Raw genomic sequence first — 22,005 nt, 5'->3', positions numbered from 1 at the left:
CATCGACTTTGTGTTTCTTGATAAAGTAGAAAAAGTGCAAATTTTCTTCAAATTTAAAAATATTGACATATTGCAAGCAGTTTTTGTAACCAATCCCCCTTTTAAAATAAATTGAATAATACTGTAGGTGAACGATTTTCACTGGCTCCTGATTTTCAAAAGTAGCTATCCATCAAATTGTGTATATGAGGCGATCATACAGTCATATGGGTTCACAGCCATAACGGCCCTCCGAGACAAACCATTAACTACATGGTGGACCGCGACAAAAATGAGTTTGACACCCTTGATTTTGGACATAAAAAACACCTGTGGCAAGTCATTGAGCAATGAAAGTGTACCACTAGTGTCGTGATACTGATATAATGTCAATTCTGCAAATGATAGAGTCCTGAAGCAATTTAGAGCAATTTAAAGTGTCTAATAGTGCAATGATCTGGTACAGTGACGACTGTTCAAATGGTGCAGAGAATTCTCAAACACATGAGTGGCCAGTAGTAATCCACATCAGAATGCAAATAGTGTGCCGTGATAAAACAGTGAGTATATGAATAATGTAAAAGTTTCCCGAAAGAGAGGTGCCAAATTGGCAGTATGTTGCAATGAAATTGTCAGTTAACTGTTTAAGAAGTTAATGGCAAGAAGGAAGAAGCTGTTGGAATGTCTGCTGGGTTTAGTTTGCATTGTTCAATAGCGCCTATCTGAGGGAAAGAGCTGGAAGAAGTGGTTTCCAGGATGTAGAGGGTCCAAGAGAATTTTGTGTGACCTGGTTTTAGTCCTGGCAGCGTGCAAGATCTCAAGAGTTGGTAGGTGGGTACCGATAATTTGTTTTCAGCTGCCTTGCCTGTCCGTTCTAGTTTGATTTTGTCCCTCTTTGTGGCAGCACCAAACCAGACTGTGATGAATGAACACAGAAGGCGTCCTCTTTAGCTTAGTGTAGTCGGTGAAGTTTGGCAGTGAACCACGCCTTATTGTTATTAAACATGCGAAATGTCTTAGTTGGTACACACACGTCTTCACAAAAGCTGGGGTAGGATATAATAGTGTCCATATATCTTACAAACTGGCAGTTGAAGTGTCAAAGACACTCCATCGCATCAGCAAAAGAGGCATCAATACATTTCAGATTTTTCACATATTCCTACAGTGCCATGACTTCATTCATATAGAAATATGTCAAGATATAATCTCTCTTTATTTCCTCTTTCATTTCTTTCAATATATTGCTGATTTGTGTTTTCATCAGATCTTTTGCAGTTCAAGTGGATGAGGAGGCAAAAAGAGAGGCTCCGCTTCCTAATGACCAGCCAATCAGCTTGCAGCGTGTGTTCCTCGGTGGTATTCCTGCTGATGTGGAGCAGACATCCAACAGGGCCAACGTCCCATTCCAAGGATGTATTTGGAATCTCATGGTCAACGCTGTGTAAGTACCCCAAAAGCCACGTCAACAAAAACTATGTGTATTTCTTTAGTCCTCCATGGTTTCATGTCACTGCATTAAATACTTGGAATTGTCTTTTATTTTGACATATCTTGATGTTCATTAAGGCCCAATTGATCACATCACTTCACTTCATTAGACTTAAGATGCTCACCTTGACCCTGCTGCATGAAATTCCAGCAGGGCACCGTTCAGGATAACGATGACAATACCGTCTTTGTCTCTTCGTGCCTGGTCTGCAGTAATAGATCTGCCCAACTGCATAAACATATTCATGACTCTCATTGTGTCTGATTGTCCCTCTCTCACCTCACATCACCCCTATTAACCCATCTCCTCCCCATGTGATGCGTCCTTGTCCCTCATTCGTCCTCCAGACTGGCTGGCTGTCTATTTTATGTATATCACCATTGAACACCCATGCAGATTTGACGTGCGTTATCCTGTACATGTTATTGATTTTGCATGTATAGCCGAGCGGAATTTGAAATTGAGATTTTGAATGATTATGTTCTGAGGAAGTGCAAATATACAAATGCAAATGTCCAGGGTTCCTGCGCAAGTATGGAATGTATGGAAAAGTATGGAATTTGATTTTATAAATTTGCAGGTCTGGAAAAGTATGGAAAATGGAAACTACTGTTTGGAAAATATTCATGTTTCCAAGACTGTTACAATAGCTCTTATTTTCTAATACAAAAAAAAACTATTCATATCTAAAAATATATGTATAGATCGATCCATGTTTTTTTAAGGCGCTTGGAAGATCAGTTACAATTTTGGTTTGAGAGCACATAGTATTATACCATGGTCTTGGTAAATGCCCCATTCTGCTTTGCTCAGAAAATTTAATCGCCGCAATAGACTGAACAGTTGTTTTAAAAATAAACCAAAACATAATCTGTGTGTTGGAACCCTGAAATGTCTAAATGACACCAACTGAGGCAGAACGAACCAAGTGTGATACTGTTTGATTGAAATCAATGGAGGTACACAAGCAAAAGGACAGCAAATGAGTAGACGAAGGCCAATGATAAGGATAAGCGAAAATTCATATATGGTGGAATACGGCAATGCACAAATACACTATGTTATTTACTTTACTCTTTTTTTCGGTCATTCTAATGCATCCGTTTGTGTCTTTTTTTGTTTTAAATGAACTGATCTTATTTAATCGGGCTTCTTGTACCTCTCACAGAGTGTCAGACTTCTCCCAGGCGGTGTCCTTTGAAAATGCTGAAATCGGCCAGTGTCCCAGCCTTGCCCCGCTCCCTCCTCTTCCTTATCCGACAGAAGAGGCGGAGAAGGAAATAGATGCAGCCAAACCTGACCGGCCTGCACCGACTGCTGTACCTGTTACATGGCCTCCTGTACTTCCTGCTGTGAGTGATTCCAACTGAAGACATGTTAATGTTAATATTAAAGCAATAGGGAACAATATTGTGGACTCCGCTACCACCATATCAGATATACCATATTTTATATATTATATGGTGTCTGATAATTTTAGCGTGCAGCAAAGTTCGGACAAACACTGCACATAACTCTGAAACTTAATGTTAGCGCTGACACAATGTGGAAAGTGTCCTTGCTGGTCCACCAATATTATGGACCGCTATAGTAGGTGGCCGGGGTTAGCTGTGAAAATGGTCTGTTAATAGATGGTGAAAATATGTAAACACAATTGTTCAGATTTCTAAAGGATACAGGAGCCATTCATTTACTTTATGCGCCCTACTTTGAGTGTCGTAACAAATGTGAACACATCCTCTCAGTCACACGCCGATTTGTGAGGGATGCAATACAGCCATGGCCTTGCTGTGTTAGCTTAGCGCTCCATCACGCCGCACTTGTACAGCCCATTATCTGTTCTTTATTGTCCCTTTAGCCTTGAGCCACTAAACTCCCTCTTTAGCAGCCGGTCGTGTGCTTTAAAGTCACACTGATGTGCCAGCTAACTGTGCATGCCAGCTATTCTTTATGGGCCTGCAGGAGCCAAAGCAGTAACCACAATGCTAAGAGGGGGTTAGACAGTCAGCCATTTGTTTTGAACCTTAAGCCTTGGCATGTAGTTACATCACCGGTTAAAACCTTGATATTCAGTAGCTCACTGGAACACTCAGTAGTTTCGTCCAAGAATATTATTCTAGTATTCTAAGATTTTTTTGAATGCATTTATAGTTACAAAAATATTTTATTTTAGAATTTTCTTCCCTTTTAATAAAATAATCAATTGGAAATTAATTAAAACACTAAGAAGAAGACTAGCTTGGCTTTATACAGCGCCTTTCAAGGTACCCAAGGACACTTAACAAGAGCTCATGGAGGTAATTAAAATGTTGACCATGTTCGGAGCGCCATGTTAGCGAAGGAGTAACTACAGTTGGCCACCAGCTGATAGTCGACAAGGTTGACAGCGAACAAGGTTGCACTCTGTACAGTCTGTCCTCTTTCTTGTAAGATTACATTTACACTATTCCCAGCGGCCACGGCATCTCCGTCTCAGGCCACCATGGACAAAATGGGATGGTCGCGAGACAATGTAAGGGACGGGTTGTGCAAACGTCCATCCATCCATCCATTTTCTTCTCCTCACTAGGGTCACGGGGGTGCTGGAGCCTATCCCAGCTATCATCGGGCAGGAGGCGGGCTACACCCTGAACTGGTTGCCAGCCAATCGCAGATGTGCAAATGTGACAGGCCTTGATAGCCATAGATGGCCATAGATTTTTTTAAGTGTCAAAACATTTGCTTCGGCAGTCAGCTAGTTGTCGGTAGTAAAACGGGGTACACGCAACTAAACCTGACAGTACGTGATCAGGCGTATCAAAATTTACTACTCAGTACTGGGACGGCAAGCATACTGTATTGGCCCAAATCAGTGCACTACGTTTTGAGCAAACGGACCTGTCGTATGACCATAGCGTAAACGTAGCCTAGGAAATTAACTATTAAGACAACTCTTGGCGTTTGTCACAGTAACGTAGAAAATATCGTCACAACAGGGAGGAGCTGAATTGCATTCTAACCATCATTGCATGGCTAACGCTGCTGCTGATTGGAGTGGCTACATGCGCTTCATGGCTGTGCCATTAATCCCCCCTCCTTCCCGCCCCTGATGACTGACAGGAGCCCACAGCATTTGTCGCACCTGCTGCCACACCCACTGCTACACCTACTTCTGCTGAAGCCCCGCCCACTGCTGATACGGTATACACACTTGCACACAATTGACTATACAGAAAGATTTCAAGTAGTACTGTAAGGATTCAAAATATAAAAGCATTTTGGGGAATACAGCTTTTTTTACTGATTCATTCATAGTTGATCCAGGTGTACCTATTTTTCTTTTGTGTGGGTAGAAATTCCAGTGGTGCATCATCCTATCCACAAATAGAAAAAAATGCATGTGCAGGCCAAAGTGAATCACATCACTTGAATCATCTCACGTGGTCTAAACTTTACACAATTGCAGCTCAAAGATGGAAAATAGGTTAAAACAGTATTAAGGCTTGTAATGAGCGCTCAGTTACAGTATGAGCAACAAGTCTGAGTGGTCTTCTCTGAAGTAAAAAAAAAAATTGGGCTAAAGATAATAACTCCTGGAGCCTGTAAGAGTGGCTCATTTCGACTTTATAATAAGTCTCTTCTCTGAAGGAAACTTGCTGGCAACACACACACACAGTACACATGCGTACCTACACTTACACCAAGTCCCGACTTAATGACTTCACATTCTATCGGCGTGACCTCCATGAAAAGACTAGCCGCTCTGAATGGAGGACCATCTTCCCATTGTTAGCCCGATGGAAAGCCACAGAGGAGATGAGAGAAAAGGAGGGAGGAAGAGGAGAATAAAAGAGGATAGAAGGAGAAGAAGAAGATGACGGCCTCGGCCATTGAAGAGGAGGAGGAAAGGACACTTTCTGAACACAGCGCCTTGCGCTTTTTTGTTGGCTTAATGGAAAGCCACAGGAGAGGGAGCAGATGGAAGAATGAGAAGGAGAGAGAGGGAGAGAGGGAGAGAGCGAGAGAGCTTCTTTTGTTAGATGGAGTCTGGTGAGGCGGAGAAAGAGAAGAAAGGCAGAGGTTGAGCAGGAGCGGATATGAAGACAGAGCATGATAAGAGGTGAGTGTCGGCGGTAACAAAGCAAGGTCGCCGTGTGGGGAATGTCTTCACTTGAAAGAGAACAAGAGACCAGAGGAGATTAAGATACACGCACGCACGCATGCATGCACGCACGCACGCACACACACACACACACACGCGCAAATAGTGTCGCTAACTTTGTAGGTGGAAATATAGGAGGAAAGAATGAGTTTTGAGGGTGATGGTTAGGTTAGACATGAGGAGTCTGGTGAGGGTGGGGTCATGTCACAAGTATTAAGAGAGCAAATGTAACATTCAAAAGGTTGAAAAGGATATGATGTGCATTTTTGCTTCTCGAGCAGCACTTAAAACACTTCACTGTCTGTATGTGGCGCATTGCCAAACACAAATACCGTCCCACCGATACCGAGCAATCAATTATGCGCCAGTTATCACAAACTCACGTCAAACTCGAAAGTGATTCTTCGCCCAGCCTAGCTGAGCATGTCATGGGGTGGAGAAAGTCGATGTGAGGGCGGTTATTGTGTAATGTAGCCCCACAGTTAGGCCCGCCGCACCCAGAGTGGCACCGCTGCACATAACTGTAATTGACAATTGCAAACAAATTACAATTGGCCACTCACACCCGCATGCCTACCATATGATCCTCGCACTCATACAAACTGAAAAACTGCAACTCCTGGTGTTCTCATTCGGAAACATTTTGAGGTGCCATATATCCATCTTCTGAACTGCTTCTCCTCACTAGGGTCACAGGCGTGCTGGAGCCTATCCCAGCTGTCATCGGGCAGGAGGCGGGGTTCACCCTGAACTGGTTGCCAGCCAATCACAGGGCACATAGAAACAAACAACCATTTGCACTCACAGTCATGCCTACAGGCAATTTAGAGTCTCCAATTAATGCATGTTTTTGGGATGTGGGAGGAAACCGGAGTGCCCGGAGAAAACCCACGCAGGCACGGGGAGAACATGCAAACTTCACACAGGCGGGGCCGGGGATTGAACCCGGGTCCTCAGAACTGTGAGGCTGACGCTCTAACCAGTCATCACCGTGCCGCCATATATAGTCTGCTGTATTTTTTTATTATACCACAAACAATGTGGTGCAGTTGTCAAGAAAGAAGCAGATTTCCCCTGGCAGAGGGGGACAGAGACTCTGCACACTTCGCTTTTGTGGCCACAGGTGCATGAAATTATAAGACAAATAAAACCAAATCACTGACAAATTGAAAGGAGAACACGGGTTGTGGGACACTTTGCAAACTGATAAAGATGAGAGGAAAAAAACTAACATGATTTAAAATGATAGATTATTGAATTGCAACACTGACATCTACTGGCCGCAGATTTAACTACAACTTTTGAATCTTTTTGATATGTGAGAGGAAAGAAAAAGAAAAACCGAACCAGGCATTTAATAACTCACTACAGTATGTCGATCACTTTACTGGCTCTAAGAAGACCCCATACAGTATTTGATTGACACTGTCAGAGAGATACATTGAGCAATCTAGACATAGCTGTAGCTCTAGACATGAGAGTCAGTATACTGCCATCGTTGCGTGTGTTTATGACATATTTAGTCCAATCTCCAGGACTCGTGCCCCTCGGCTGTGGCCCCTGTGGCTCTGGAGAAGGCCTACCAGTTCGGACTGAGCAGGAACAGTCACATGAGCTTCGCGTTTGATGACGCCAAAGTGAGAGAGAGGTTTGTATTCAGAAGCAGGAGCATCAACGACACTGTGTGCAGGTTTTTGGAAGTGACAAATGCTCCCAATGTGAACAAATCTTTCCTACATCTGCATTTTTCCTGGATTGGGATTTAAAGTTTATTTTAGACATCTATTTAACATAACTTTAATTCTCTAGACAACCTTACTATTAGTAAGTGTACTTTTCGATAGCTATTGTTTTCCTAAATGTGTCCGTCGTGTGTGTTACAGGTTGATTTTGGAGTTTGAGCTGAGAACACAGGAGGAGTCAGGACTCGTTCTCTACATGGCCAGAATCAACCACGCTGACTTTGTCTCCATCCAGGTGTCATGTGGAATGCTTGTTTTCATGCGGCCATGTTTCCAGAGATAATAGCACTGACTAAGCGCTTGTCATCTGCTCCTCTGTGGTGACGCAGATCAAGGATGGACAGGTGTGCCTGGGTTATGACCTCGGTCACGGCAACACATCTGGATGCGTCCCCTTTTCCATCAATGACGGCAACTGGCATAAGGTGGGACAGCCGCGCACTCGGCTGTGGTTTCATTGAGACAGTGTTGCCACAGTTACCTTGAAAAAGTAACTTAGTTACTTTACTGATTACTCAAGCTTAAAATTAACTTAGTGACTTTACTGATTACTTGATTTAAAAAGTAACTAAGTTAGAAAAAGTTAACTTTTTAGTTACTTTCAGCAGCTGTCAAGTGGCAGGAATATCACTTATTCACAGTACAAAAAAAGCATTAGCTTAACCGTACCCATTACGTGGTAATGTACGCCACACAAGTTACAGAATGATGTCATCAACATGAAGAAATAACTGAAATTTTAGTGTAGTTTAAGGCACATTGAATGAGCAACGTAGAGCAGACTTGACATGCAAAATAGCCACCTAAATATCAACAAGCACACCATTCTCAGTGCACTTCTCTAAAGACTCTTAACTGATAGATAGACCGACAGAGACACAGACTGTAGCAACCCTGCCGGTCCATGAAGGCAAATGTGTGTGTGCGCGCGCACGCATAGTGTACAAGGAACCTTAGTTTTGCCCTCTTTAGAGAAACTTGAAGTAGTGACTGTATTTCCAATTGAATCCCTCATCATCGTGCATTGTTTGTACTTCCTGCCATCTAATAGAAGAGCATTTATTTGTTCTTGTCTGTCACGATGCCTCAAAGGTATAAATACATGAACGAAGATAGATTATTTCTTGTAAATAAATATTTATTTGAGAAATTATGTAAACATTTATAATTTCCCACGACACACCTGAAGAGTGCTCACGGCACACGAGTGTGCACCAGCACACTGGTTGGGACTCACTGACCTAAGAAGTACAATGCAGCCAAACGACACTGCCGTGTCAATTGTTGATTTCCGTATATGGCTGGCCACAAATGGCCCCCGGGCCGTAGTTTGGACATTTGGTGTAAAAGGCTAATGGACGTAACCTGGTTCTCTTCCGGTCTGCATGAAAAAAAAATAATGCACATGTCAAATTCAGTCCTTCAAATTCCTTCCTTTTTCTTTTCTATGATTATTATTATCTACTTGCATATTGGAATGGATAAAATCCAATGGTTGGCAACTAGTGGATATCGATGGCCATTTCTGTAATTATTATTTTTTTTTTTTATTATTTTCTCAGATCCGCGTGGCTCGCAGCAAGCAGAGAGCTCTCCTGGTGGTGGATGGGCGATACAGTAAACAGATGATCAGCCCCAAAAAGGTTCATCATTCTTTATTTTATTACCAGTGGTAATGCCAAAGATGCATTTTGTTACGAAATTGACGCATCCATAACCATGTGTCATGTTCATTTGCGGTTATTTGATTTTCAGGCTGACCTGCTGGACGTGGTGGGCGTGCTGTATGTCGGTGGTCTCCCGCACAACTACACCACCAAGAGGATCGGACCGGTAATGGAAAGCAAAAATATGATGAAAAAACATGAGAAATGTACGAAATCAATTCTCTGCCTTTAGATTCTTTACAGCATCAACGGGTGCATACGGCGCTTGAAGATGGTTGGAGGTCCTGTCAGCACAAAGGCTGCTGCTACTGGTAAGAACGCTTTTCAACTAAAAAGGTCCTAAAATATATGCCAAAGGCATCTTAGTTGTTCTGTGTCAGTTGATTAATTGTAATCGCTTCCTCTTGTCCCAGGCCGTACCGAGACGCTCACTGAGGACTTCGAGCTCGACATGGCGACGCCAACGTCCGGCCGCATGGTCGGAAGATGCTTTGCTGCCACTGAGGCGGGAACTTATTTTGACGGAACGGGCTTCTTGAAAGCAGGTCGCTGTTAAATGTTTTTAGAATCCATTATTCTATTGATTATTCCATAGATTGAGCGAATAATATAACAACAAAAGTTTATTGCAAAATTGTTTTTTCGATTACTGTTTATTAACGGATTATTGTTGTGTATTTGGTTTGCTTAGTGATCAGCAATCAAAAACAAATAAGGAGACTTAAGTAATATCACTTGGGAAGAACTGATATTGTACTCAGTACTCACCAACGTTTTTTTTTTAAACTGAGAGTTGCTTCTTTGGGTACTGATTAATACTATTAAGGATTTATTTTTTTTACTGCAACTGACTCATCATTCGTTCCCTGTATAGTTTCCAGCTACAGAGTGGGTCTCGACGTGTCCATTGGATTGGAGTTCCGAACCAGCAGAACCAATGGCGTCCTTTTGACCATCAGTAACCAAGGCAACGATGGACTTGGTATAGAGATTGTTCAGGGCCAGGTGTGATGAATCAATTGAGACCTTATAAGAAGGTGATACAGTGCCCAGATAATTGATGAGAACCCACAACGGCCGTTCCCCTCTTTTAGCTGCTCTTCCACGTTGACAACGGCGCCGGACGCATCACGGCGATGCACGCGTCCGACAGCGACGGCTTCTGTGACGGCCGGTGGCACACGGTCGTCGCCGTCAAGGCTCGCCACAGGGTGGAGCTCCTGGTGGATGGGAAGACGAGCCAAGCGCAGAGTCCCGACGCACGGTCCAACACCTGCGATACCAACGACCCGATCTACGTGGGAGGCTACCCAGGTCTGAAGCAAATACACAAAAGTCACATTTAAACTAAGCGGTACACTTGGTTCAGTTCACCACAGTACAGTGCAGCGGAATGTTAAACTCAGATGTGGCTCGCACTGGTAACGGGTGCCATTTGCTATATAGCTACAGTGCACCCACTAAAGTTGAAAGCCCCTGAAGTTTGAAAACATGACGTCATCACGTGAGGCATCTCATAAGACTTGAGCTAAATGAGCATCTGAAGTAGTGTGATCTTGTCATGCCACCACAGAAGGCGACCATAAAATCTGAATTTATTATCACTTAACAACTCTTTCCCCCAAAAAGACATCTTTTTTAATTCCTAATGACATTTAGTAGTGCAGTGTAATGTTTAATAAGTTGCATGCATGTTGAAGACGTTCAGTATCAAGTGACCGTCGTGCACGTCTTGTCCAGACGGTGTTCATCAGGCAGCTCTGTCCGGCCGCACGTCCTTCAGAGGTTGCATGAGGAACCTGAAGATCGTCAAAGCCTCAAAGGTCATGGAGGTGCACTTCAACAAGGCTCTGGAAGTCACAGGAGTCCAACCGCTCTCGTGTCCTGCCATCGCTGCGTAACAACCGACCCTCTAAGCGTCTCTGCCGTTTTTAAATGGACTCAAAGGTCAAAGGTTTTGAACACTGATTTTGATGCAGCTTAATGTGCAGTCTGGACAATAAATATGTAATGGCTCCTTACCAAAGTGTAATATAATGTACTTTCTTTACTTTAATGTACTTTCACCCCAACATTAAATCTACCATTCAAAATCTAAACATTAACACAACAAACTTTACAAAAACAATAACAAACAAATATTTACAAATCTACATTTAACATGAAATCTACCATACGTAGAATCGTTGGGATCATTTTTGACCTGCTGGCATATTTAACTTCCGAGTTAAACTAATGTAAGTCACTTTACTGGATACACCAACTGACCACTTGACCAATTTGAGTTGAGTTATATCAAATATTGTGCCGTTACAAATATAATGTTCAGGGGTATGAATACAACCAAACATTTATTGTGTTTGTATTCTGCAGTGGTGTATCCTAATAAGAGCTTTCCCTAAAATTTGAATCAACCTCGACACAATCAGTAAAGAAACATGCTTTGTAATTGTAAAACAAAACCATAATGAATGTTACAATAGTAATACATTGTCTCATATTGCTTGTCATGTCTTATCGCCCTCCATTTCCTCATATTTCATACTGTAACTGTGTAACTTGGCTTCTATTTGTTTTAAATGTCACTTCTGTTCTTTTGTCATCAGTCAAGCTCCCTTCCTTTTCTTACACTTTTCTGAGTCGCCATTTCCTCACTGTAAAAGAGCTTAAGACTGAATACTGCTTGTTTCTTGCTGTGTTGTTGAGCATTCACTTTTAAAAAGGTGCTACACAAATGAGAAAAGCTTTGCTTGATTGTTCAGTGACATGCAATACTGCAGGCCCTTATGGATAATGTTATTTGTTAATTTGAGGGATGATTACAATTTTCTGTTTCTGTTGAATTTATAGGAACATAGAGATATATAAATATGGATTTCACTATAAATGTGCAGACACAGACATCCACAGGAATGTGAGGACATCTGAATTTTGAGCAGGAGAGCCCAATAAAGTAGGAACCACATTTGATAAATTGTACTTGACTCCATGTACCTCACTATAAAGTAGTACAACCGTGTGAGAAATGCAATCATGAATTATACTTAAATACATATTGTTTTGTCCTTTAAAAAGTTTGTGATAATCATTAAATTTTAGTAACAAAAGAAAAGGGCTTAATCATCTTCTGGCTACTGTAATAACAATTTTTTTATCTCAGTTAATTACCAGCAGGTGGCGCTGCTGCAACAGCAATGAGTTTCTGGCACGCTATTGCTTCTTAGAACTTGTTAAAACTTTGGTTCATAAAAAAGAAAAAGAAAAATAACAAAGAGTAGAATTTTCTTTACATTATTAATACTAATGCATTTTTATCACGTGAGACTAAAAAGAGGAATTTTAGTCTGTTTTTACTCAAGGTGATAGTCTTACCTCCATAAACACTACAGTACAGTATTTAATACATCCAGTCCCAGTTAAAAATCACCCGCTTTTTGATATCATCCATAATAATAGATCAAATCATTGTCTTGCGCATTCCTCTTTTATTATCATACTCTTCTTTACGTAAGAATGGTTGGAGAGTTACATTTGAAGCTGTGGCTGCATGGAGTGGAATGTTTGGAAGATTTCAATACATTGGAAAGTATCAAGTCATGTGTCATTTTAAGTATTACAGTTTTGTAAAGAGAGTTGTCTTAAGTTGTCTTCTTCCCCACTTTACTTTCACTGTTTATGCAATGTTCCACCAGATCCACTCAGAGTGGGCAGTCGGCATGAATACTTTCCCTGTCAATCACAGCCGCCATATCTTCTGTCACCATGGTGATGGGTGACGTAACTCCAGCATTAATCTCATTAAGTTGTCAACCCAAAGTTCATTTTCTTTACATCAATTCAAGGAAACGGATAGCCTTGGCAGCTCGCCACCATATAAACGTGAGTGGAGATAGAGCCCAGCTTTGTGCTTTGAACGAGTACCGCTTTCTTTTGTACATTTTTATTTTATTTATTTATTTTTTGTCCTCTGCACTGTCACGTTGCTGTCCCGAAGTCAGCTCAGATGATTTATTGCATGCTGCCGGCCTTCTTTAACACAGCTTTAGAGAGTTACGAAGCACGATGGCGGTCCAGGTCCAAAACTCGGGCGCCCTCATGGCCTCCCGCACGCACACGCACACGCTCACGCCACGGTATCTCCGCAGCTCCTGTGGGTGCCCGAGTCCAGACCTCGTCAGGACGACTGCATGAGGCCCGTCAGGCGCTTGCCAGTCAGTGACTTGCCCTGCAGGTAAGACACAATGTCATATGGAGGTAAAATGAAAGTTTTAATTACACAAAACACTTACTGCAATGACACACATGGACATCCGCTTTTAATGCTCCAAACAGGTCCAATCATGCTTTGCATACAACAACTTCTACTGTTTAAAGCACAGCTAGTGATTAATCAAAACCAGCGGGAAAAGGAAAGGCTTTCTCCACAGAGAAATAGCAGGAGCTGGAGAAGTAAACGTTTGTGTGGGTATGTATCAGTAGAATTAGAAACCAATCGATCCTGGACCACTAAAGCGACGTTACAAGAGCTGCACGTGTGCAATCTAATGAGCCAATACAATAATTATATTTCGCATACAACAAAAGCAAAAGGCAGCTCATATTTGAATTTTTGTTTATATTTTGGGGCTTTTCCACATGTCATATTTATGCAAAAATACCAAAAGGTGAATTAATAGACAGGAAAACAGCGCAATTAAATGGCAATGAATGGCATTTAGTAGCATCCAATCAGATTGCTGCAATATAAGTCACAGTAGTGCTCACATTATTTGCACGGTAACTGGGGGATATCTATGCAACGTGTGAAGTATATTATTGCTACTGCTATACAGCGGTAGTCTGTGATTTATTAGCAACTGCATAATAATGGGAAGTGTTAAACATTCAATAAAAAAAGAAAAGAGTCAATTATAAGTGATTTTTTTGTTGTTGTTGTTGTTGCTGCTGCCATTATCATAGTTGTAAAGGTTGAATAATAAAAAAAAACAACTCACCACACTGCGGGTGAACTTCTCCAGCGAGGTCCGTCGGCCCTGCTCCGTTTCCAGCTGCAGGAAGAGAGTGATCAATATGACAGGGGAACCACAACTACAGATTAAATGTCACAGTACGGAAACCGCAAAGATGTCGAAGACCTGTTTGGCCGAAGCTAGACTCACCTGAACACGAAAAAGGGGCACCACGTGCAGCAGGAAGCATACATGTCTATTTTTTTAAATGCCTTACTATAATGTACAGGTAATAATAATTTAAAAAAAGCCTGACTATGCGTCATGTAGTCATGTTACTGTTTTTGTGTATGTGTCTTTAGTTGACTAAAGACACATACAATTACATGCCTTCCAATACATTTTTGAAAACGCCTGAAAATGCATCATGTCATTCCATTTAAAAAATATCGTACTACACGTAGTGTTTTTTTTTCTTTCATTAAAATGTTTTAAAACTATAAATGTTGGGGGGGGGTTCAGTGTGTCTGTACATCATGTCATTTCTTAATTGAACTACATATGGCTTTTTTTCCTTCTTACGCAAATGGGAGAATAACCCATGATCTATAGTCAATTCAAGCCACTGCCAGCCTTCCCAGTTAACTATACTAAAATCATTAAAAGATGAATAGACTAAAAAAACTAACTGATGAATAGTCAAACTAAAAGAAGTACATAATGTATAGTCCGGCATTTCCAAGAGGGATAACATGTATACAGTTGGAAGACTAATAAAACCGCAGTGGCTGTGTTAGACGTCTTTTATTATTATTATTATTTTTCCCTACTATACATACAGTATGCCATTAAATGACTTCCTATACGTCTGGATGTTTTTTTTAATGCTTTGTCAATTTTTCAGTCTACCTATATTTATGTCATTTAGTGTGTGACTATACATTTGCTTACAAAAAGGCCCGACTGTACACCATAGTTAAAAATATATATATATTTTACGTCATGTCTTTTTTTTTTTTTTTTGTCGATGTAGATGTGTTATTTTACATGCCTGACTATACATACATCATGTCTTTTTTAAAAACCACTTACTAAACATCATTTGTAAGCATGTCTTTAAAAATGCCTTGGTATACAGGTCAGCATGTTGTTGTTGTTTTTTTAAAATATGATTAGACCTGTTGTCTTTTTGTTTGAGTTATCAAGTGACTTGTGTCATGTAGCCGGCAGCCATGCAGTACCTTCTTTCTTGAGTTCAGCAGGTCCTGATAGACGTTGGAGCGCAGGAAACGAGTGTAGCTGTCACTCTTCATCAGCTTGTAGATGTGATCCTGGACACAAGGCGACGTTACAGCTCGGTGGGGAAAAACGACCCACTACTGACACACGCAACTGTCGTGTACCAATATAAAATGTAAATAATACCACAAAAAAAGAAAAAAAAAAAGTCCAAAATAAACATCTGCAGCAGGCATCGCACTAGTGGAACAACTATGGCGCAGTAGTAGAACAATTACAGTATGTCTTACAACAACTGATGTCCCCCCCACACTATTTTATGATATTTGTGTGCACTAGTAGAACAACTACTAGTTACTAGTGAGGCAAAACTGTGCATTAGTTGACAAGTATGATATTTGTGTGCACTAGTAGAACAACTACTAGTTACTAGTGAGGCAAAACTGTGCATTAGTTGACAAGTGTGTGCAACCAGTACTAGTCGTGACATTTTAAATTCTACTAGTTAACAATGCATTTCACTAGCAGCGTGCTGATGTCAACTAGCGCGGTTTTGCCTTACTAGTAAAGTTGAGTTGTTCTGCTACTACACCTTAGTTGTTCTACCAGTGCGCAAAAATGTCATACAGTTGTGGGAAAAAAAAAAAACATCATTATTAAGACAGCCAGTCTAAGCATGCTGTATTGTCAAGGTTTTTTATTTCTTTTTTGATTTTTAAACTAATGTACAGGTACTTCAAACTAGTGAGGATAATAAGCATACAAGTACATGTAAAATTCAAACCACTAGTAGGATGGAATAAATGCTCAAGCCCGGCACTATCAGGAAACGAACACCCAAGGCCACCATATGATGAAATATGGTAAATCTTATCGCAGTTGTTCGTGACATCTTGTCCCCCCCACCTGTGCGTCCTCATAGCTGTAGTGTCCCGGATCTTTGAGGTTGTGGCTCGTGCGCTCATAGCTGTGCGAGTCCAGATTGATGGAACTGGGCGCCCCTTCGGCCAGGAACTCGGCCCAGATCTCCTGCGCTCTCTGCGCTACTTCCTGCTGCGGGATTCTCTTCAGGTCCTGTACGGCCAACCAGAACCTGCACAACAGCCACAGCGTGAAACAAAAAACAAACCAACAAACAAAAACAAAAAATAAACAGAGCTACAGTTTCAAGACATCTTAAAATCACTTCATTTTATATCATTTATATAAATTTACTTGACCTTTTATATAATGTACAGCACTTTGTGTGCAGCTGTGGTTGTTTTAAAGTGCTCTATAAATAAAGTTGAGTTATAGTCGATGATTGTGCATTGACATTATCTTGGGCAACTGCATCTTTACAGTTGTAAGTCATTAAGGTTTGGAAAATAAGTGCATAAGATGGACCTTTTTACTTTGTTTAGATTCAACATATAAGTAGCAGTGATTTTCTTCTTTATGAAAATAATTCTTGTCAAATAATAGCACTTGGGCAACAACGTTCTCTCACTTTATTCTTATTTCCCTTCTATATTTTTGTGTAGCACAAAAACCCCCAGCCATTTGAACAGGGGTTTGTAGACTTTTTATATCCACTTTAGCTTCGTTCTATTATTGACTGCGTTGATTGCGTTAACAGAAATCAATACTGTACATAAGTTACATATATACTACAGTTTTTTTCTTGTATAAATAATTTTTTTGCATTCTCTGTGCTCACCGCAGGTTTTCGGAACTAAACTCGGACTCCAGGAACTTGAGGAAGAGGTCGCGTCCCGCTGGGTCCTTCAGCGCCTCCTCCAGGGAGAAACCCCACTTCTTTACCCTCTGGTGACCAGGCTCCTTGCTTTGGGGGGGAGGACAATGGCTGAGTGAGAGATGTTAGCTTCATAACACCAAAAACGTATCTTAAGTACATCAACTCCGATATATCTTTAGAGACTATCTAGTTGATGTGTGTGTGGTTTTGTGCTCTAAAACGCTGTGGGCGCGTCCGCTGAATGCATCGAAACTGTCAAATGTCAAAATGCCACTACTACGACCGGGAAAAATGGATGCTACTTCGGCTAGCATTTTTCTTACACCTATACATAACTACATACTGTATTTGAGCCGTGAAAATATATCCCCTTAAAGCTTTCCGGTGGCTGGAATATATCCCACCGGATCACTGAGGGACCTTTCCATCCCGCAACAACGAGGCGCTCTAAAGCAGCCACGTCAGCCCGAAGCCCTGGTCCACATGCTTTTATTTATTTATTCAAAAATTGTTTTTGCTGTCCTCGCTATTCTGCCTTCCTCTGCGTGACAAGCATGAATGCAAGGCCAACAACGAGGCACTCTAAAGCAGCCACGCCAGTGGACTACCAGAAGGCAAGATGCATTTTCAGGCATAACTAGCTACAGTAAGTGCACGCCACAATGGCACCGGACAACCACTGATACGAACAAAGGTGCTCAGGTTCTTATATAGCAGGGGAGGGGCAAGTCACGCTGTGGCCGAGGTGCGTCACTGGCCCCGTTTTAGCCGGAACCCCAAAAAGGCAGCAAAACTGAAATGAAAAAAAGTTTCATATATATAGTTCTCAGTCTTTGCGCACGTTTTCAGCAATTATCGTCAAACTTGTGGGATGCATTTAGAAGCAAATCTCAGAATTCCCCTTACAAGGTCTAATGGTACGGTATTATTTGTGCAAGGGCATCAAGAAAAATATTGTTTGCTCATCTTGGTTTGCAGCAAACTTTGTACAAACACTTCACAACTGAACAGTATTATCAACACTGCTGCTAAAGGTGACACGCGAGGTGTTCTGACTTGTCAACCTGTATTTTTGCTGTGGATTCTTAAAGATTTTTAAACCATTATTTGAAGGTAACACTATCAAAAATGGCCATGCAACCTGTTCAAAATTTATTTGGTTTAGTTCATTTCCATCGGAGTGTCACCCATTCGGTAGACATCAATACTTATACATTGTCCTTTATTGTCAGTAACATAAATGGCACTCTTTGATTTGATTTTGATTGATGAATGAGAGTGACCTCTGAAATTCCTTCAGTGCTTCAAGAAAAGAGCCCATTACTCAAAGTAATTACCTGTAAATATCCGGTGCGCAGCTTTATGGGGCTGTTAAGTCTACTGCACTGAGCTCCTTGTTTGTCTGGCTGACACTCGTTCACTGCCGCCCAATTATTTATTTAAAGAATACATCGCTTTAAGTCAGCTCGGTGACAAGACAATGAAGACCTTTTTGGATCGCTTGAGTGTGTGTGCACTGCAGAGCCTGTCCATAAATAAATAACAGCAACAAAATTGGTCTGTTTGTTTGTTGTTTTAGTCTGCGTGAGGAAAAGGTTATTTTCACAAAATATTTTATTGTCCTCTGTGCCACCATGAAAAGAGGGGGGGGAAGGTTACATTGGAATATTATGGAAGAATGTATGCAATATTATTGCAAGATATTATGCAAGAATGTAAAAAATACCACACAAATTTAAAAAAAAATTGAAATTAGAAATATTAATTTATTCTCTAATACAAATTATAAATCATTTTGTTCATTGGGTGTGGCTTTAAAACTGTTAAAACTGTACAAATTAAACATTCACTGTGCACACATCATTAATTAATATGACCCAATAAGGCAATAATGCATAAGCAGTGTTTTATCAAAAACCTACTGTCATTTTTTAAATTTTTTTTATTTTTTTTTATTTCTTTAACTTTAGGTAAGGCAATTGAGAACAGTTTCTCATTTACAATGCCAACCTGGAGGAGAGTTAGGGTTCAGTGTCTTTCCCAAGGACACTTTGACAGCAGGCAGTTGGTGCCAGGATTCGAACCGCCAACCCATTGGTCAGGGGGATCTACCCACTCTGCCAATTGAGCCACAGCCGCCATGATAGAAAGACAGAACCAAGTACAAAACTGAATCAAAAGATAATGACAATATACTGATGAAAATGGGGAAGAGAGGTATGTTTATCAGAATTAACATTCATGACCAATAATCAATGTAAGTACTTGATTCTGAATGTGTACTCATTAACTCATTCACTGCCAGCCTTCCCAGTTACGATGACTATTTGACTTCGAAAGCGTCAATGGCAGTGAATGTGTTACAGTCAATTTTCCCAAGATAAACACAGCTGGGATAGGCTGCAGCAGCCCGCGACCCGAGTGAGGACAAGCGGTAAAGAAAATGGATGGATGGAAGAAGTTTTTGCAAACTTTTATTTTTATTTTTACTAGAAATATGCCCCTTTTGATGCATGGTTGTATTCAAACATCGGAATGCATTAATTTCAGCGGAACTGATGTGGGGAAAATGTGCTTTTTGAGTGTACCTGGCCTCCAGGTCCCAGTAGGACTGGTCATCACTGGTCCAGGGGTTTGACGGCTCCTGCGGCATCACCAAAGGGTCGTACTCCAAGTACTGCTCAGTGTAGCTTATCAGACTGACGCAGACATCACACGAGACAGAAGAACGTTAGTATCATCGTTGGCATGGTTGGCATTTAGGTCTTACGAAGTGTATATTCATTCCAGATGTTGTTGGGTTTTTTTTTTTCTCTCCAATCAACAAATGTTTTACAAATTAGACCGTCCTGAAATTGTTGGGCTCAAGATGTGAAACACTACTGACCGTTTTTTATCATCAGTTACGATAAAAATAGTCATATTTCATTTTGTGAAAAACTAAGAAGGTTCAATATTTTGATTTCACATTGTGGTCTTATAGACAGTATTAACCTAACCTCCCTGTTAGTTTCGTTTCATGGGTCAACGTGACAATTTAATCATCAACAAATATAACGACATAATTCAAATTCTATCTTTTGATTTCCTTTATAAATTCAAGCCTTTTTTATTCAAGATTGTCTGAACATAAGAGGAAGCTTAAAAATATATATATTTAAAAAATACTTAAGAAAACAAAAATGAGGTTACAAAACTCTGTTATGAACTCAGATTATGTTTTGTGTAGAAAAAAACCCCCATCTTAATAGGATTGAAAATCAATAAACAATTTGATGCTGGTCGTTAATGCTCACGATTGATATTGTATAACGAGTTAACACTCCAAACTTGTGCTCTGAGAAGCACCAATTTACTCAGTCCAATGATCAGTGTCAGCAGATTAAACGGTCAAGGAGGCACGGTGGCCCGCGTGGCGGCCACTAATGACAGTTTTTCTGCACTGCTCGAAAGTAACGATGGTGCCCGCTGACTTGAGGGAGGAGAGAGGGAAGAGGGAAGGCTCGCGGGGAAAAGGAAGACTTTCGGTTTCTCACCCAGATGTAGCAAACAGAGATCACACGTCAGAGTGTGTGCTGGAAGTTGGGTACTCGACGTTTTATATGCTGTGAACAAAACCGATATACGTTTTGTTTTTCTTCTTCTCACCTTTCAGCGACTTTGGACATTTTCATACAGTGTCGATCTAGCTGGGCATTTAGGAACAAGATCTGAAAGCAAGACGGGGGGAATGATTTCAGCAATTTAAAGCATAGTTTCTGATGTCTGATGATCTCATAGTTTGTTCACCAAGCTAAAAGTGTGACAGATGGTAACACCTCTTTCTCCACGTCCTCCTTGGTTCCCTTCCTGGAGCGGTGTGAGGGAGTATGGATTGGACTTCGCGACTGCGTGCCCTCCTCTGCCAAACCGTACACTGACTGGCCCCATTGGAGGATGATGAAGAAAAATAATAATAGAATAAAGGCGAACCACACCATTACACTTATTCCTACTACCGAGACTGCAAATAAGAAAACTAATACACAATGTACAACAGTGTGTCTTCACTGTAATGACATCTTTGAAAATAAGTGACAATATACAGCAGACGAGAAACGAACTTTTTAGATAAAAACCAAGTCAAGCATGTCGTGTTCTTACTTGGGATCCTTGAAAGCAGGGCTGCAATTAACGATGATTTGAATTAGCGATTCATCTGTCAATTATTTTTTTCCCAATCAATCGATGAACCGGTCAAAAATATTTTTAGTTTCCAGCTCTTTATTCAAACGCGGGACATTATTTCAATTTGATACTTCAGAAAATGCCCAAACAAATGTTGATAAAATCGGCAAAAATGTTGATAATTTTTTTTTTCTAAAGTAAATGCAGATGTTTGCAAATGTCTTATTTTGATTCAACACAAAGATAATCAGACTGGTTTCATGGAGGACTGCAAAGATCTGAGAATATTTACTGTTGAGAGGCTGAAATTCCGAGGATTTTGTCAAAGTTAAACAAGGTCTCTCAATGATTAAAATAGTGAATAAAAATCGCTTAATTGTTACACCTCGACTTGGAAGTTGGTTGAAATGATTGTTTAAAATTGTGATTGGAGGAGACTGGGGAGAGCTAACTTACAGTATTTCAGTGTAACCCGGTAATGCCTGCAACATCATCTACAAACACCATAAACCATCGAAGATGTGTTCAATTCATTTTGTCTTTTCACTTTTTAAATTCTGTAACGAAAATCATTTTTACCAAGGTCAAACTGTGGCCATCATAAAAACTTTATTCATTGTCTGAGAAATGATTTGCAAAAGGGGACATCTGGGGGAAATTGACCTTTTAAGTGTTTGTGTACAAACACTTAAACAGCTAACGAGTAAATCTGCACGTCGGCTCCACTGTTACAGTTTTTGTGCTTGGGGATGAGTGAGTCAGTGCGCCATATACACAATCAAGGTCCGTATTTTACATTAGGAAATCTCATCCTTTACTGAGAAAAATACGCTGTGTAGTTTTCAACAGGTACAAAATCTTGGAGAAAAACGATATTTTGAGATGTAAAGC

At 40.7% G+C, this 22,005-nt stretch overlaps 2 protein-coding genes across 9 annotated transcripts in view; one reads left to right on the top strand and one right to left on the bottom strand.

Moving 5' to 3' along the window:
• Positions 1-12,350, top strand: part of lama2 (laminin, alpha 2) — a 159,554-nt gene extending 147,204 nt beyond the window's left edge. For 4 of the 5 annotated variants that reach the window (XM_061704863.1, XM_061704862.1, XM_061704860.1 and 1 more), the window contains 13 exons: positions 1,247-1,423; positions 2,640-2,823; positions 4,571-4,651; positions 7,148-7,260; positions 7,496-7,589; positions 7,684-7,779; positions 8,917-8,997; positions 9,110-9,187; positions 9,254-9,332; positions 9,435-9,566; positions 9,896-10,026; positions 10,116-10,335; positions 10,762-12,350. In XM_061704863.1, coding sequence (XP_061560847.1) covers positions 1,247-1,423; positions 2,640-2,823; positions 4,571-4,651; positions 7,148-7,260; positions 7,496-7,589; positions 7,684-7,779; positions 8,917-8,997; positions 9,110-9,187; positions 9,254-9,332; positions 9,435-9,566; positions 9,896-10,026; positions 10,116-10,335; positions 10,762-10,922 — 1,627 coding nt within the window. In that variant the 3' untranslated portion in view covers positions 10,923-12,350. The remainder of the gene's footprint in view (positions 1-1,246; positions 1,424-2,639; positions 2,824-4,570; positions 4,652-7,147; positions 7,261-7,495; positions 7,590-7,683; positions 7,780-8,916; positions 8,998-9,109; positions 9,188-9,253; positions 9,333-9,434; positions 9,567-9,895; positions 10,027-10,115; positions 10,336-10,761) is intronic. The other variant, XM_061704861.1, reaches the window with a different exon arrangement.
• rgs6 (regulator of G protein signaling 6) overlaps positions 11,916-22,005 on the bottom strand; it is a 67,442-nt gene continuing 57,352 nt past the window's right edge. For all 4 annotated transcript variants that reach the window (XM_061704864.1, XM_061704865.1, XM_061704866.1 and 1 more), the window contains 8 exons: positions 20,766-20,867; positions 20,596-20,657; positions 19,536-19,646; positions 16,909-17,034; positions 16,116-16,302; positions 15,212-15,301; positions 14,016-14,069; positions 11,916-13,246 (listed from right to left, as the gene is read on the bottom strand). In XM_061704864.1, the coding sequence (XP_061560848.1) occupies positions 13,196-13,246; positions 14,016-14,069; positions 15,212-15,301; positions 16,116-16,302; positions 16,909-17,034; positions 19,536-19,646; positions 20,596-20,657; positions 20,766-20,867 (783 nt within the window). In that variant the 3' untranslated portion in view covers positions 11,916-13,195. The remainder of the gene's footprint in view (positions 13,247-14,015; positions 14,070-15,211; positions 15,302-16,115; positions 16,303-16,908; positions 17,035-19,535; positions 19,647-20,595; positions 20,658-20,765; positions 20,868-22,005) is intronic.

This window comes from Phycodurus eques, chromosome 18 (genome assembly GCF_024500275.1).
Source record: "Phycodurus eques isolate BA_2022a chromosome 18, UOR_Pequ_1.1, whole genome shotgun sequence".
Taxonomy (NCBI): Eukaryota; Metazoa; Chordata; class Actinopteri; order Syngnathiformes; family Syngnathidae; genus Phycodurus; species Phycodurus eques.
Note: the sequence above shows the minus strand (reverse complement) of the source record. Positions and strands in the feature narration are given on the sequence as shown.